The 15243-nt window shown below is 43.6% G+C and overlaps 1 protein-coding gene across 1 annotated transcript in view; it reads right to left on the bottom strand.

The window, feature by feature from the left end:
• Window positions 1-15243, bottom strand: part of TRAT1 (T cell receptor associated transmembrane adaptor 1) — a 38934-nt gene that overhangs the window by 12755 nt on the left and 10936 nt on the right. The window contains exons 2-3 of the mRNA XM_083174196.1: window positions 11860-11961; window positions 3330-3366 (exon numbers count right to left, since the gene is read on the bottom strand). Of these exons, the coding sequence (XP_083030322.1) occupies window positions 3330-3366; window positions 11860-11961 (139 nt within the window). The remainder of the gene's footprint in view (window positions 1-3329; window positions 3367-11859; window positions 11962-15243) is intronic.

Here is a 15243-nt window from a genome sequence, read left to right on the forward strand (position 1 = left end):
TTATAAGGCTGTTCACACTTTCTACCTTGTACAGTACTTAAAGGCTTCTATTGATTAACCTGTATGCCATATTCACACTAATAAGGGTAATCTAATATATTCTGTATTGTATTCCCTCATATATTTGTGGATCATAACATGGTTTAAGCAGGCTAAATGAGAAAATATTTATTAGCAAAATTAAAATATTATACAGGTTTATTAAATTCCCATATACACAATTCCAAAATATGGAATATTCCAAAATATGGGGAGGGTTGAGCATATAACTGAAATAATGATACTTTGCTTAATGGCTTAATGTACACAAACTATGGCTCATGCTCAAAAGTTGTCCATAGCAACATCACATCTGAATTAGTACTCCCATTTTAGTAAATTTCCTCCTCTTTGTTTATACTTGGGTCCCATCCCCAAGATATTGCATTATGATCTGCTTATATTCCAAAATACAATAAATCTGAATTCCAAAATACTTTTGGTCCGTAGCAATTTGGATATGGGAGGCAACCATACTTGCCTACTTTCAGGAAGATTATAGTTGGTAGTAGAATTTTGCACAGCACCCATTGAGGGGGCGTGTCATGCTCCACCCAAAGGGTGTGTCTAATTCCATATATGGAGAGATTGTCAAAAGAGATTGTGAACGTGGCACCTAGAAGTGTGGGTGTGTACTGCTACATCTGAGAGGAATCTTTTAAAATTACTTATATCCAAATGTAGATGAGCCCCAAAGTAGTTAGAAAGAGATACTATACTTGTTTAGGAAAAGTCACTGACACTTGTCAGGGAGTGTTCATCTATTGTATATTACACGTGGTTCCATATAAATGGCCACAAGACACGCATGTAGCCATAGGGATCATTGTGTTTTATCACCAATGCTGGGAAATGGCCCTGATGATTCAGTGTAAATGTATCTATCTCTCATTCTTTTTTCCCAAAAAATTTAACAGCTACATAGGGGGAAATTTACTAATATGAAAAACCTAGTTTTTCGTATTAGTATTTCCCCTACGACTGCATACGACTGTTTCAGTCGTATGCAAAGTCGTGTTCCGGAGGGGAATTTACAAAGCAGTCATATACGACTGCTTTGTAACCCTCCGATGGTGTATTCATTCGTATTAGCTGCTAGTCAGATCCGTGCAGGCTGCAAGGTGTAAAAAAAATAGAAAAATAAATAATAAAAAAAAAACGGCGTGGGGTCCCCCCCACAGCTGTAACCAGCACCAGGCTGAAAGAGCCGGCGCCGGTAATTAAAAATCAGAGAACCCGACAAATAGGGGTTCCGTGATTTTTAACAACCAGCCCCAGGCTCCAGGTCCGGGGCTGGTTCCCAAAATACAGGGGACAAAATGAGTAGGGGTCCCCCGTATTTTAAGAACCAGCCCCAGGCCAAACCAGCCAGCAGGGTAATGTCACAGCTGGGGGACACTTATTACATAAGGTCCCGCGGCCAAAACATTAACCCTACCGACCAGTCAGCCTGGCCAGGGGCCCTGGGGGGAGTGGGGACCCCCCCAATAAAGGGGTCCCCCCCTCCAGGATTTACCTGACCAGGCTGAAGCCTGGTGCTGTCCCCGGTGGCCCTGTGCGGTGGCCACCGGGCTGATTCTGTGTAAAAGAATAGATGAAAACCTATTGTTTAAAACTGTGGAACTATGAGTCCCAGCAAGCCTCCTCCGCAAGCTGGGACTTGGAGAACCACAAGTTCCAGCCTGCGGGGCATTAAAGGGCCCGCTGGCACTTGTAGTTCCACAGTAATAAAAATAGTACAATAAACACACACTGACACAATGAAAATAAAAGTTTAATACATACATTACACACATACTGATACTTACCTATCTTGATCCCGTAGGTAGCCCTCTGTCCTGGTGTCCGGTGTCCTGTGTCATCCTCCAGGTCCATGTCGGTGGTCCGTGTCGTCCTCCAGGTCCATGGCGGTGTCCGGGTCCGAAAAAATCCATGTTGGAGCTGTGGAAGGAAATCCTACTCACCTGGTCCTGTGCTGAAGATGTCTTCTCTTGGTCCGACGTAGTCTAGGTAATCTTCAAGCTGTCGCCGGTCCCCGCACTGTCCGCATCGCACTGAGGAGAGATGCAGAGATATTTTATACTCTGCGCCTCTCCTCAGAATGATTTCATCTATTCTTTTACACAGAATTAGCCCGGTGGCCACCGCACAGGGCCACCGGGGACAGCACCAGGCTTCAGCCTGGTCAGGTAAATCCTGGAGGGGGGGGAAGCCTTTATTGGGGGGGGGGTCCCCACCCCTCCAGGGCCCCTGGCCATGCTGACTGGTCGGTAGGGTTAATGTTTTGGCCGCGGGATCTTATATAATAAGTGTCCCCCGGCTGTGACATTACCCTGCTGGCTGGTTTGGCCTGGGGCTGGTTCTTAAAATACGGGGGACCCCTACTCATTTTGTCCCCCGTATTTTGGGAACCAGCCCCGGACCTGGAGCCTGGGGCTGGTTGTTAAAAATCAGGGAACCCCTATTTGTCGGGTTCCCTGACTTTTTATTACCGGCCCCGGCTCTTTCAGCCTGGTGCTGGTTACAGCTGTGGGGGGGACCCCACGCTGTTTTTTTTTTATTATTTATTTATTTTTCTATTTTTTTTACACTAAAGCCTGCACAGATCTGACTGATCCGTGCAGGCTTAAGCCAAATACGACAGGACAATCAAGGTGTATTTTCCTGTCGTATTTTCGTGCCTGTTTTAAGGTGCCCATACACTAGTAAGATTTATCTTCAGATCTGGCTGGTTGGAACAAAAACATGGTTATGGATGAGTGACAGTTTGTCAGTTTTCCAGCATTTTCAAGCAATTGGTCAACTGTCATTTGCTCTCATCCATAACCATGTTTTTGTTCCAACCAGCAAGATCTGAAGATAAATCTGCGTGTGTATGGCCACCTTTACACCAATTAGCAGCCGTATTATCAATACGGCTGCATAGTAAATCAGGAACCACCATTATTTTGAATGGTGATTCCTGTCGTATTCTATCGATGGTGTAGACATTCGTATTTGTAAATACAAATACGAATGTCCCATCATTAGGAATACGAATTGCTGTATTTTTGGGATAGTAAATCCCGAAAATACAAATGTGTAAAAAATAGGTGTATTTCTGCCTACGAATACACCTATTTTTTACGAAACCATATTAGTAAATTTCCCCCATAATGTGGACTAGGTGAAATGAGGGAGGTTGATAGAAAAATCAGGAAGAGGGGGAGATTGATTCTATTTCAGGGAGTCTCCTGCAGATTGCAGGAGGGTAGGCAACTATGGACTAAACATATAAATGTAATACATACCTTATGTTGCATGGGCTGTAATATTTAATTTCTTTCTCTGCAATAATATAAATTAGATAATTTTTATAAGTATAATATATAGATAATTTTGTAGCAATAAAATTATTTTCATGTTATTGTGACAGTAATTTGGCAAAATCTTTGTTTTATCATTTTATCAGATAGGAATATTTGGTACTTGTTTCCTAGAACGGCGCCCACTAAGCAAATTGCTTAGTGGGCTATTCTGCGTAGGGAAATCGCATCGCACATCGCATCGCATGGGCCATTTTAGTGCCATGCGATGTGCGATGCGATTTTTTAGGGTGTGCGAATATTTCAATGTTATTTTATGAATTGAAAAATCATGTTAATCTTCATATACATTTCCTGCTCTGGGCACATGAATGACACATGAAGGCATAACCCAAACAGTTGCTGAAGGTTTCAATATACCCTGGGTGACATTTAATAGGATGCGATTTTATTGCATTTTCCGAAATCGCACCATATCGCACTTTTGAAAATCGCATTTTTTGTCTGAATTCACATTTTTAATGAGAAGTGAATTTGCGGCAAAAAAAGTGCGATATGGTGCAATCGCACACACACACCAGAGAAATAAAACTTTATTACATACATAGCCCATTCATACAGATACTTACCTATGTTGATAGTAGTTCAGTCCCCTTGTCCAGAAGAATCCATTTGGGGAAATGAAACATACTCACCAGCCGTCTTCTCAGCTTCTCTGGGTCTCCGCTATCGCTGAATACACATAGGGACGTTTGTTTACATCTTGGACACCACCCACAGACCAGGAGTTAGGCCCACCCACCAGCCAATCATTATCGGGTTTTCACTGGAGTAGTCATTGCCTGTGTTCAGGGCCGGCGCTACCCGCTCAGCAAGACCTGCAAAGAAGGGAGGTGCCAGGCTCTAGAGGCGCTCTCCCTTCTGATCCCTGCTGATGGCTGCTGTGCCAGGACAGCATCAACGCCGGCATCGTGAAAACGCCTCTATGTCCTCCCCTTCCCTATGCTCCATACTCCTCCTGCTGACCTGTCAAACAGCATAACACAGGCAGCAGCACCGCAGACTCCCCCCTCCCCCCCACCAGTGGCATATAGGGGTGTAGGGGGACTGTGACTTCTGTTCTGCAGCGCTATGCAGCTGTATATGCTCAGCCTCTAACAGCAGATGCCGGGCAGCTTATCCCGTCCCTAATGCTGTACTGAGTCTGTGTGCTGCTTCCTGTTGAGGCACGATCAGGAAGTCGTCACATGACTGTACACACTGGAGGAGCCGGCCCAGCAGGCATGAGAGAGGAGAGGAGCAGCCCAGCTTGTGTACTAGAAAAAGTATTCGCTAGGAATAATCAGGCGCTTAACAGTAAGCTGTTTCTACAATATAAGCTGCTGCTTTAATGTGGGGGCAGTCACTCCCCACTCAAGAAAAAGAGAAAAAGACTCGCACAAGGCGAGTTAAGCAGCGCTTGTATCAATGAATGAAACTCAATGGTTTGGAAAAGGTAACAAATTTTACTGATATAAAATGGTATACACAGTACAGCATTACATAAATGAAGCAATAAAAACAATGAAATTTAGTAGCTCAATATAATAGATAGGTGGGTAATAAAAGTAAATTGGAATTAACAAAATAAAATAAAAAATGTCCCCGCCTCAATGGACATATCTGGAGGTATTATTTGTGATCACTTGTTTAGGGGGGCAGGTAAGTGCACGTTACCAATGGAAGACTCTGGATCCTTTGGAAGATGTATGGAGCTGGAAAGTCCTCACAATGTGTGCGGTTGGTGGATAGTTACCGCTGGAGGTACAAAGGGTCGCTTGATATATTACAGTCCTCTGTTGGGGGTGTGAGAGCAGATGTTGGTTGTCTCAATCACCGGAGGTAGTTCTGAAGTGATGCGCCCAAATGGGGATTCCAACAATGGGATCGAGTATGGCTTCCATGCCCAGGAATGGAACCTCACTGGTGTGGATGGTGTTACCAGGGGTTTCTAGAGCACGGTGTCCGCCAGCGAGTCGTGTCCAAACAAGGAGAAATTAATGAATGTCCACAATGGATATGGTATCACAGCAGTGTCCAGAGGCAGGAAGGATTCACCTAACGTGTTTCACTGCGTCCTGCAGCTTTATCAAAGGTGTGGGGAACTGTGTACCTGGTTCAGGTATATATACCTTTCTTAATGAGAGGATTGGTACACCTGTGAGATGCAATTAGCAATTCCAATTCATGAATCATACAGAAAAACTGACACAGGACTAGGAAGGCAGACATATATCAAGCTAGTAAGTGTATACAAATAATGTGCAATAAAAATTCATATTAGAAATGAGCAAAAGTAATGTTTATTAGTAATCCCATATCCGGTCACGTGACCTAAATAAGTCACGTGATCGCGATAAATAGTATAACATATAAGGAGATACATATATTTCCTGGGTATCGCTATAAGATTCTCATGATATTAGTGTAGTTCAACCATCGATTTATATATATGGGAGAAAAGCCAGAAGAAAGGTGTAATATAAAAGAAGTACAGTATATGTTAAATACGTGAATGGAACGCAAATGCGTTCCACTCGTCATGAAGCCAAATAACTTCCGCCTTCAACCCCGAAGTGCATCGGCGGCTGTAATCTATGAAGCATGAGACGGGTATGCGGCTATCTTAGTGAAGCCGTAGGACTAGAGGGTCACGTGGGAGATGGACAAGCACGCGTCACCTGTGGGTGCGGCTTGTTATGTGTATATCCCACTTTCAACGTCATAAGTTTAAGCACGTGATCGGAGGACTGGGTTCCTGTCTATCTATGTATGGAACGCATATGTGTTCCAAAGGTGCCAAGTCACATGATCGGAGTGTTTGTACATGTATCATTAGTCATATAATACAAAAAATATTTTGTTAAAAACAGACCAAATTTTAAAACTTATATGAAAATTCTTAAACTGGTGTAAGGATAGAGAGAAGGGAGACTAGAATGGAAAGAAATTCTAGTCTCCCTTCTCTCTATTCTTACACCTTTGGAACACATATGCGTTCCATACATAGATAGACAGGAACCCAGTCCTCCGATCACGTGCTTAAACTTATGACGTTCATAGATTACAGCCGCCGATGCACTTCCGGGTTGAAGGCGGAAGTTATTTGGCTTCATGACGAGTGGAACGCATTTGCGTTCCATTCACGTATTTAACATATACTTCTTTTATATTACACCTTTCTTCTGGCTTTTCTCCCATATATATAAATCGATGGTTGAACTACACTAATATCATGAGAATCTTATAGCGATACCCAGGAAATATATGTATCTCCTTATATGTTATACTATTTATCGCGATCACGTGACTTATTTAGGTCACGTGACCGGATATGGGATTACTAATAAACATTACTTTTGCTCATTTCTAATATGAATTTTTATTGCACATTATTTGTATACACTTACTAGCTTGATATATGTCTGCCTTCCTAGTCCTGTGTCAGTTTTTCTGTATGATTCATGAATTGGAATTGCTAATTGCATCTCACAGGTGTACCAATCCTCTCATTAAGAAAGGTATATATACCTGAACCAGGTACACAGTTCCCCACACCTTTGATAAAGCTGCAGGACGCAGTGAAACGCGTTAGGTGAATCCTCCCTGCCTCTGGACACTGCTGTGATACCATATCCATTGTGGACATTCATTCATTTCTCCTTGTTTGGACACGACTCGCTGGCGGACACCGTGCTCTAGAAACCCCTGGTAACACCATCCACACCAGTGAGGTTCCATTCCTGGGCATGGAAGCCATACTCGATCCCATTGCTGGAATCCCCATTTGGGCGCATCACTTCAGAACTACCTCCGGTGATTGAGACAACCAACATCTGCTCTCACACCCCCAACAGAGGACTGTAATATATCAAGCGACCCTTTGTACCTCCAGCGGTAACTATCCACCAACCGCACACATCGTGAGGACTTTCCAGCTCCATACATCTTCCAAAGGATCCAGAGTCTTCCATTGGTAACGTGCACTTACCTGCCCCCCTAAATAAGTGATCACAAATAATACCTCCAGATATGTCCATTGAGGCGGGGACATTTTTAATTTTATTTTGTTAATTCCAATTTACTTTTATTACCCACCTATCTATTATATTGAGTTACTATATTTCATTGTTTTTATTGCTTCATTTATGTAATGCTGTACTGTGTATACCATTTTATATCAGTAAAATTTGTTACCTTTTCCAAACCATTGAGTTTCATTCATTGATACAAGCGCTGCTTAACTCGCCTTATGCGAGTCTTTTTCTCTTCAGCTTGTGTACTAGAAGCCTGCAGCAGCACTCAAGCCACCCACCACCTTCACACAGAGGAGCAGCTACTCAACAATGCCTCAGGTAAGTTCTGTTGCAGATAAAAAAAGGTGGGAAGAAGGAGGGTAATGCCTCTAACAATGGGTTGAAGTGTTAGTGACATGTCACTATGACATGTACCATGTAATGTCAAATCAACAATGTGTGCTGTGTTAACAATGTTACATTGCTTTATTTATTTATTTATTTATTTGGGGGGGGGGGTTCAATGCACTGTCTGTCACCCAGTGACTCTCCCTGGCTGTCACTTCTCTCTCCTGTCTCCCACTGACTCTCTCTCCCTGTTACATCTTTCTCCTGTCTCCCAGTGACTCTCTCCCTCTTCCCATCACCTCTCTCCTGTCAGTGGCGTAACATGAAATTTTGCGTCCCCCAGCCAAAAAAATCTGTGCCCCCCCCCAACATTCTGGACTGCTGCTGTGCCATATTCACACAATTCATAAGATTGCATGGTACTCCCATGAACGGGCCATGGCTAGGCACAAGCATGATGCAGAATCAGACTGACAACATCTGTATTTGTAAGAGGGCGCTAATTTTTCAGTTTGCAGGAGGGCGCTGGGCACCATTGTACCGGCCCTGCCAGTGTTCTCTCAATAGAGAACACTGACACTCACAGATTGCTCAGCATACATCACTGGTGAACCACATGTGTGCCAGCGATGTGTGCTGAGCAGTCTGTGCTTAAGCCATAGTTACCTCCCCTCCTGCATTCTGCAGGAGACTCCCTGAAATAGCAGCAATCTCCCTCTCTCCCTCATTAGTCTAGCAATCTCCCTCATTTCACCTAACCCACATTACACTCTTACACTTTGGGGAGGAATGAGAGACAGATACATTTATATTGAATCATCAGCACCATTTCCCAGCACTTTACCAAGTACAGTAGCTCTTACTAACTGCTTTGAGGCTCATCTACATTTGGATCTAAAGGTGGCCATACATCAGAAAGATATTGTACCCAATCATACAATCTCAACTGATTGTAAGATGGATTGTATGCGGATTGTGTGCACATCTTATGTACACAATCATACAATCTATCAGCAGATGGATTGTATGACTGATTGTATGATGGATTGTATGCACATCTTGTATACACAATCATGCTGCAGATGGATTGTATGCATAGGCGTGCGCAGCCCATTTTGTTAGGGGGTGCACGATTGGAGGGGTGTATCCTGCACCGCCTACTGGGCGTGTCCATCAATGCCTATTGGGCATCAATGCAAACTAAATAGAAGGTGACTTATTTATATATACACTTCAAAATGAACCATTCTCCCCCACACACACATATCAGAAATAGGAACAGTGCGTGCCGTATAATGCCACATACTGCAATGCCCATTACACATAATGCCACACACATAATGCATGTCCATTACATATTATGCCAGGGCTTGACAAATTTTTGTAAAATATGGAGAACAGGGACAGTGCATGCCGAAAGCGCACGCCAAAATGCCTATTACACGTAAAGCCTATTACACGTCACACACCAATTACATAGTATACCACATGCCATAATGCTCAATACATTTTATGCCATACACTATAATGCCCGTCCCCCGTGTCAGCCCTGTCCCCTTCCCCCCCGTGTCAGCCCTGTCCCCTTCCCCCCCCCTGTGTCAGCCCTGTCCCCTTCCCCCCCCCTGTGTCAGCCCTGTCCCCTTCCCCCCCCCTGTGTCAGCCCTGTCCCCTTCCCCCCCCCCCTGTGTCAGCCCTGTCCCCTTCCCCCCCCTGTGTCAGCCCTGTCCCCTTCCCCCCCTGTGTCAGCCCTGTCCCCTTCCCCCCCTGTGTCAGCCCTGTCCCCTTCCCCCCCTGTGTCAGCCCTGTCCCCTCCCCCCCCTGTGTCAGCCATGTCCCCCTCCAATTGTCAAAAATGAAGGGGATCTAGACACTACCATGTCCCTTTCCCCTTGTGTCAGCCCTGACCTTCTGCTGTGTGAGTGATTATGGTTGGATGTCACATACCGTTTAGCAGGGACTGCCAGTGCCCACTGTTCTGCTGGCTGCTCTCTGGACTCCCTCCTTTGTGTGCGCTGAGTGTGACAGCGCATCTGCCTCCTCCCTGCATTTCCCAGACCAGCTCCTCAGTCAGTTAGAGCACAGCCTGCTGAGAAGAGCGCAGAGCTGATGTAGGTCACAGAGGGGAGTGCCGAGCTGATCGCTCTTCCACCTCTGCTTGGGGAATGCTTAGTCGGGGGACATTGATGCAGACACAGTGGCAATGAGGCGCAGTGGAGGGGGGAGAAGATGGAGCCGGTGGTGCGCCCGCTCTCCTCCTCGGCTCCTGGAGGAGGAAGGCACCCACCCGACATGGACCTCGACCATTCAGCCGCTCTCCTACCAACTCTGAGTGACAGTCCCGCGCCGCTGCGTCAGCGTGATTTGGGCGGCGGCAGCGGTGCGGGGCTGTCAATCAGAGTCAGAGTTTGGCGGCGGACGGTCATTAGGAGGTGCCTGTGCACCCCCGGCATTCCCCGTGCGCACGCCTATGATTGTATGACTGATTGTATGATGGATTGTATGCAGATTGTGTGTCCAAAAACCACCAAGGACTGCCGGGATTTCAAGGGAAATTGTACACAATCATGAGCGCAATCGATCTTAAGATCGATCTTTCGGATGTATGTCCAGCTTAAGTCACTTTAAAAGATTCCTCTCAGATGTAGCAGTACACACCCACGCTTCTAGGTGCCACGTTCACAATCTCTTTTCACAATCTCTCCATATATGGAACTAGACACGCCCTTTGGGAGGAGCATGACACGCCCCCTCAATGAGGCACTGTGGTAATTTCTATTACCAACTATAATCTCCCTGAAAGTAGTTTTTAAAGTAGGCAAGTATGGCTTAAGCACATCACTCAGCACTGCTCCATCTGACCCTTGTGTACGGACTTTAGGGTTTCTATGCTCCAAATAGGAAAAACAACATTTATGGTGTGGTATTGTATTCTAAAGTCTCTAGATTATCAGGGGTATTTCCAGTAGTTTGGACTTTAGATTATCAGAGAGATACAATCCTGCTGGTAAACAACCAAAACCGCTCTGAAATTGAGAAACTTGCCTAATGTTTACTCACTCTACATGCTTACGATAGGGATTCCAGCATCATTATGCTGATGTCAGGATACTGGCACCCTGGTCTTCTGCCCGCTAGTCAGAATGCTTTTTAACCATGTTAGGATCAAGGTGCAGGCGTTCTCATGTTTGTCATAGTGAATGTAAAAGACTGTATCCCAAGTAGCACCGTCAGAGCCGGCCCTAGGCATAGGCATACTAGGCAATTGCCTAGGGCATCAGCCTATGCCTAGGGGCGGCAGCTTCCTATGCCGTGTGCTGCCGAGAGGTGGTGGGGGGGGGGGCGGGTACAGTTTACCCAGCCCGGGCATGTCAGGGGGGCCCAGCTCACCCGGATCCTGGCTTTTGCGGCACCAGCACATGTCCCTTTTGCAGCTTGTTATTGTTACATATCATATATATATATATTTGAGAGCATGACCACTCCCACCAGCTGCATAACTAGAAATTTTGTGCCTCCCCTGCCAAAATACATTATATATATATAGAGAGAGAGAGAGAGAGAGAGAGTAAATGAAAGGCAGGCACTCTGGGGACTTGAAATAAAGTGCTATATTCACAGCAAAAACGACCAACGTTTCGGGGGTGGTCCCCCTTTGTCAAGGTGCATTTTACAAAAATCCCTTTTTCTTATATAGCGCAGAGAATATTTGAACATTCACATCAGTCCCTGCCCCAGTGGAGCTTACAATCTATGTTCCCTACCACATGTACATGCACACACAGACATTCTAGGGTTAATTTTGTTGGCAGCCAATTAACCTACCAGTATATTTTTGGATTGTGGGAGGAAACCAGAGTATCCGGAGGAAACCCACGTGCAAGTACGGGGAGAATATACAAACTGCGCACAGGTAGAGCCATGGTGGGAATTGAACCCATGACCTCAGTGCTGTGAGGCAGTAATGCTAACCATTACACCGTAAGTAGAGTATTATCATCAAGCCATATTTACTGACCACAATAAATATCATATTGTCATACTAAATTTTACAGAAGAAATCATTGTATATGTAAAATAAAATTGTCAATGAATGTATTTATTGTAGCACTTACCTTTTCTATGTTTCATGACACAGTGTACAATGTTAATAGTCAGCGATATTAGGAAAGCCAGTGAAATAATCACTAACGGCACCAATAAATCCAAGCATTTTTCTATAGGAATGAATAAAAAGGAAATGATTATTTTTGGGCTGATAAATATGTGATATATATCAATTATTTGTTCTGAGGGTAGAAATGTAATTTAAAGAAACGGTAGAGCTAAATAAGGAATTTCATTAGTAGTTTGCAATAGAAAAGTGTTTTTTGAAAAATGTATCCAGCTTTTACCCAAAGTAACCTCTATCTGCCCATGTACTATATCTGTCATTTCACATGAACAGAACTTGTAGCATCGGTGGCAGAAACACATCCCTGCCAGAGACTTCAATTTATTGGTGCTCTCACACTCACAGTTTTGATCTTCATGGTTCTTCCTTGCCAATTAGGAGTTAAGCTGCTATGGCTATTAAAGCACCTTACAAATAGGATGAGTATTTTCTGGGTCAACTGTAATAGGGTCTACAGAGGGGGCGACTGTGCTGAGAGATCTGAGTGATGCACAGCCATGTGTCAGTGATGTGTGCTGAGTGATCTGTCAGGACCAGTGTTCTCCAAGGAGAACACTGGCCCTGAAGGTTGATCTGATTAGATTTATTGAGCATGCTGGATATTAATCACCCGGTGATAGCGACGCGTGGGGCCATGCATCGCTATTTCTGTGACCCCTATGCACAGAACAATGTAGGGTCATTTTCTGAGCGATCGCTTAGAAAATGGGCTGAAATTGCCCCATGTGTAGGTCCCATTGCATTCTAAATAGTAGTGCTACATTTAAAACTTAAGGGGGATATTATCAAAGCTTGGCAAAAGATAAACAGCTGTAATTTTTCATCAGTTGGCCAGATGCTCTAGGCTTCAAACGTGATAAAATAGAGAGTGATAAACAGCTAGCCAATCAGCTCCTACCTGCCATGTCACAGACTGTATTTGAAAAAATGTCAGACAGGAGCTGATTGGCTGGCTGTTTATCACCCTCCATTTTATCACTTTTGAAGCTTAGTGCATCTGGCCCATAGTCTGTAACTTTAAATTGGAAGCATTTTATCTCTTAAAATTTTATCTCTCTAAAAGCTTGGATAAGAAACATAATTTAATGCACTAATATATATTACTAGTACATTAGATTGTATTGGTAAAAGTGACTAGAAAACACAATAAAAACACAATAAAAAAAAACAAACAAAATAAAACACAATAAATAATCACTAAAACACATCTAAAACACAGTAGATTTCATTTATTTTTCCTGTTTCCCAGTCATTTCTGTGAACAAGCTCCAGACTTGCATGAGTGGTCTATGGCCCTGATTCAGACCTGATCACACGGGTGCAAATTTGCAAGGCTAGTGATCAGTTTAGTGATCCACTCCAGTGGAAACCCACCTTGCAAATAAATGCATACGCTGTGCAAATGAATGTGTACGGCTACACATACGTTCGCACCCGAGTAAAAATGGATCACCATTTCATGATTTACACTGGCCACAACTCATCACAGCCATTGTGTAGCCCAGGACTTACTTGGCGGCTGCGGTAAATACAGGCATAACTGACCTGCTGCTGAGCACATACTTTTTGTATTAGATCTCATCTCATCAGAAAACCCAGATGCGATGAGATGCGATATTGTATACAATAATTGTATAGTGTATGGACACCTTTTAAGTTTGCAGAAATAATACAATGTATTTACCAACTTGTTACTTAAGCTTATGTAAATGATTCTATATTTATATAGTAGACTTTTCATTGAAACTTGACTAAAGTGGGGTACACATTAGACAATTCACACTTGCCTATGCCGGCAGCAACAGATCAATGGTGGGGGCCATGCTGCATTTGAAATTGTCCATAATAATAAAAGCTTATATTTTCTTTAATTATTGGAGACTAGTATTCCAAGCTGATACCAGTAGAAATAGAATAATGTATATTGATTAACTTCTATTTCCAAGTGGTATTGCTTATTATCTAATACAACTGTAAAGGTTGTGGCTGTACACAGAATTTTCTTTGAGAATTACAGTATACTTTTAGGAACTGCTTATGAACTATGGAGACAAAGGGGGGTATTCAATCTTTGTCGTGCACCCGCAGCCATCTCCCGACGGGGGAGATGGCTGCGGGGCCCTATTCAATGCTGTCTTCCCCAACAGCATTGAACAGGGGTTTTGCGCAGAACGAGCCCGACAGCACAAGCTGTCGGGCTCGTTCTGCCAAGAAAAGCCGGAAATAGGCGAGCTCCCGGCCGGAGCTCGTCTATTTTCGTCATCAACTCGCGGCCACGCCCCCTTCTCGCCGCTCAGCGGCCGGGACATTGAATACCGACTGCCGAGCTCCAGGGGAGCAAAACGAGAACGGGACAGGGGCACGGCCCCTGACATTGAATACCCCCCAAAGGGTGAAATGTAATAGGATGAGAGATTCAGAAAGTGAGAGATTTGGTAAGAAATCTGCAGTTATTTTAAAGTGGCAATCATTTACACTGCAAAATCAAACTGGTTTTTGCAGTGTAAATGATTGGCATTTCTTACCAAATCTCTCACCTTCTGAATCTCTCATCCTATTAAATTTGACCACACAATTTTTTGTTTCTGGATATTTGTCTGTCTGTCCTGGCATCATGCAAAAACAACTAGATACATTTGGATGGTGTTTTCACTGCTGTATAGCTTAGTAACCAAGAAAGAAACTGAGGTATGTATTATCTTGATTTCACATCAAGGAGAGGCTCAATAAAGGAAAAAAAGATGCGTATGTTATTTCCGCTGAGTAATAACAGACATCCACTGGAGAGAAGCCACAAGCAAACACTAGTAGCATATATGATGTAATGATGGGGTTCTGTATATTCAATATCTATAATTATATCTGTTTCTTTGCAATCAATACTTATTTATTATCTTTCTAATGAACCGTACACACCATTTGATGTGGTCTACCTTATATAAGCAGAATTGTTTAGAAATCAAACCAAAATCGAACACATTCAATTTTGCCATTTGCATCCCTGGCATCAAAATCGAATATAAAAATAAACTGTGCAGGCAATACTATATAGTACGGATCTGTACTATATAGTCAAAATCGAATGCATTTGCCTTGCCTTATTTATTTATTTGTAAGGGGGTTGTACCTGCGCACTGAATCTCAGGGCTAGCTGCCGCACTTACGGATGACTGGTCTGGGGGTTTAGATAATGGATAGGTTTTATTTATTTATTTATTAACAGTTTCTTATATAGTGCACACATTGCGCAGCGCTTTACAAAGTATAGTTGAACATTCACATCAGTCCCTGCCCCAGTGGAGCTTACAATCTATATTCCCTACCA

This window comes from Crinia signifera, chromosome 2, assembly GCF_055691185.1.
Source record: "Crinia signifera chromosome 2, ASM5569118v1, whole genome shotgun sequence".
NCBI lineage: Eukaryota > Metazoa > Chordata > Amphibia > Anura > Myobatrachidae > Crinia > Crinia signifera.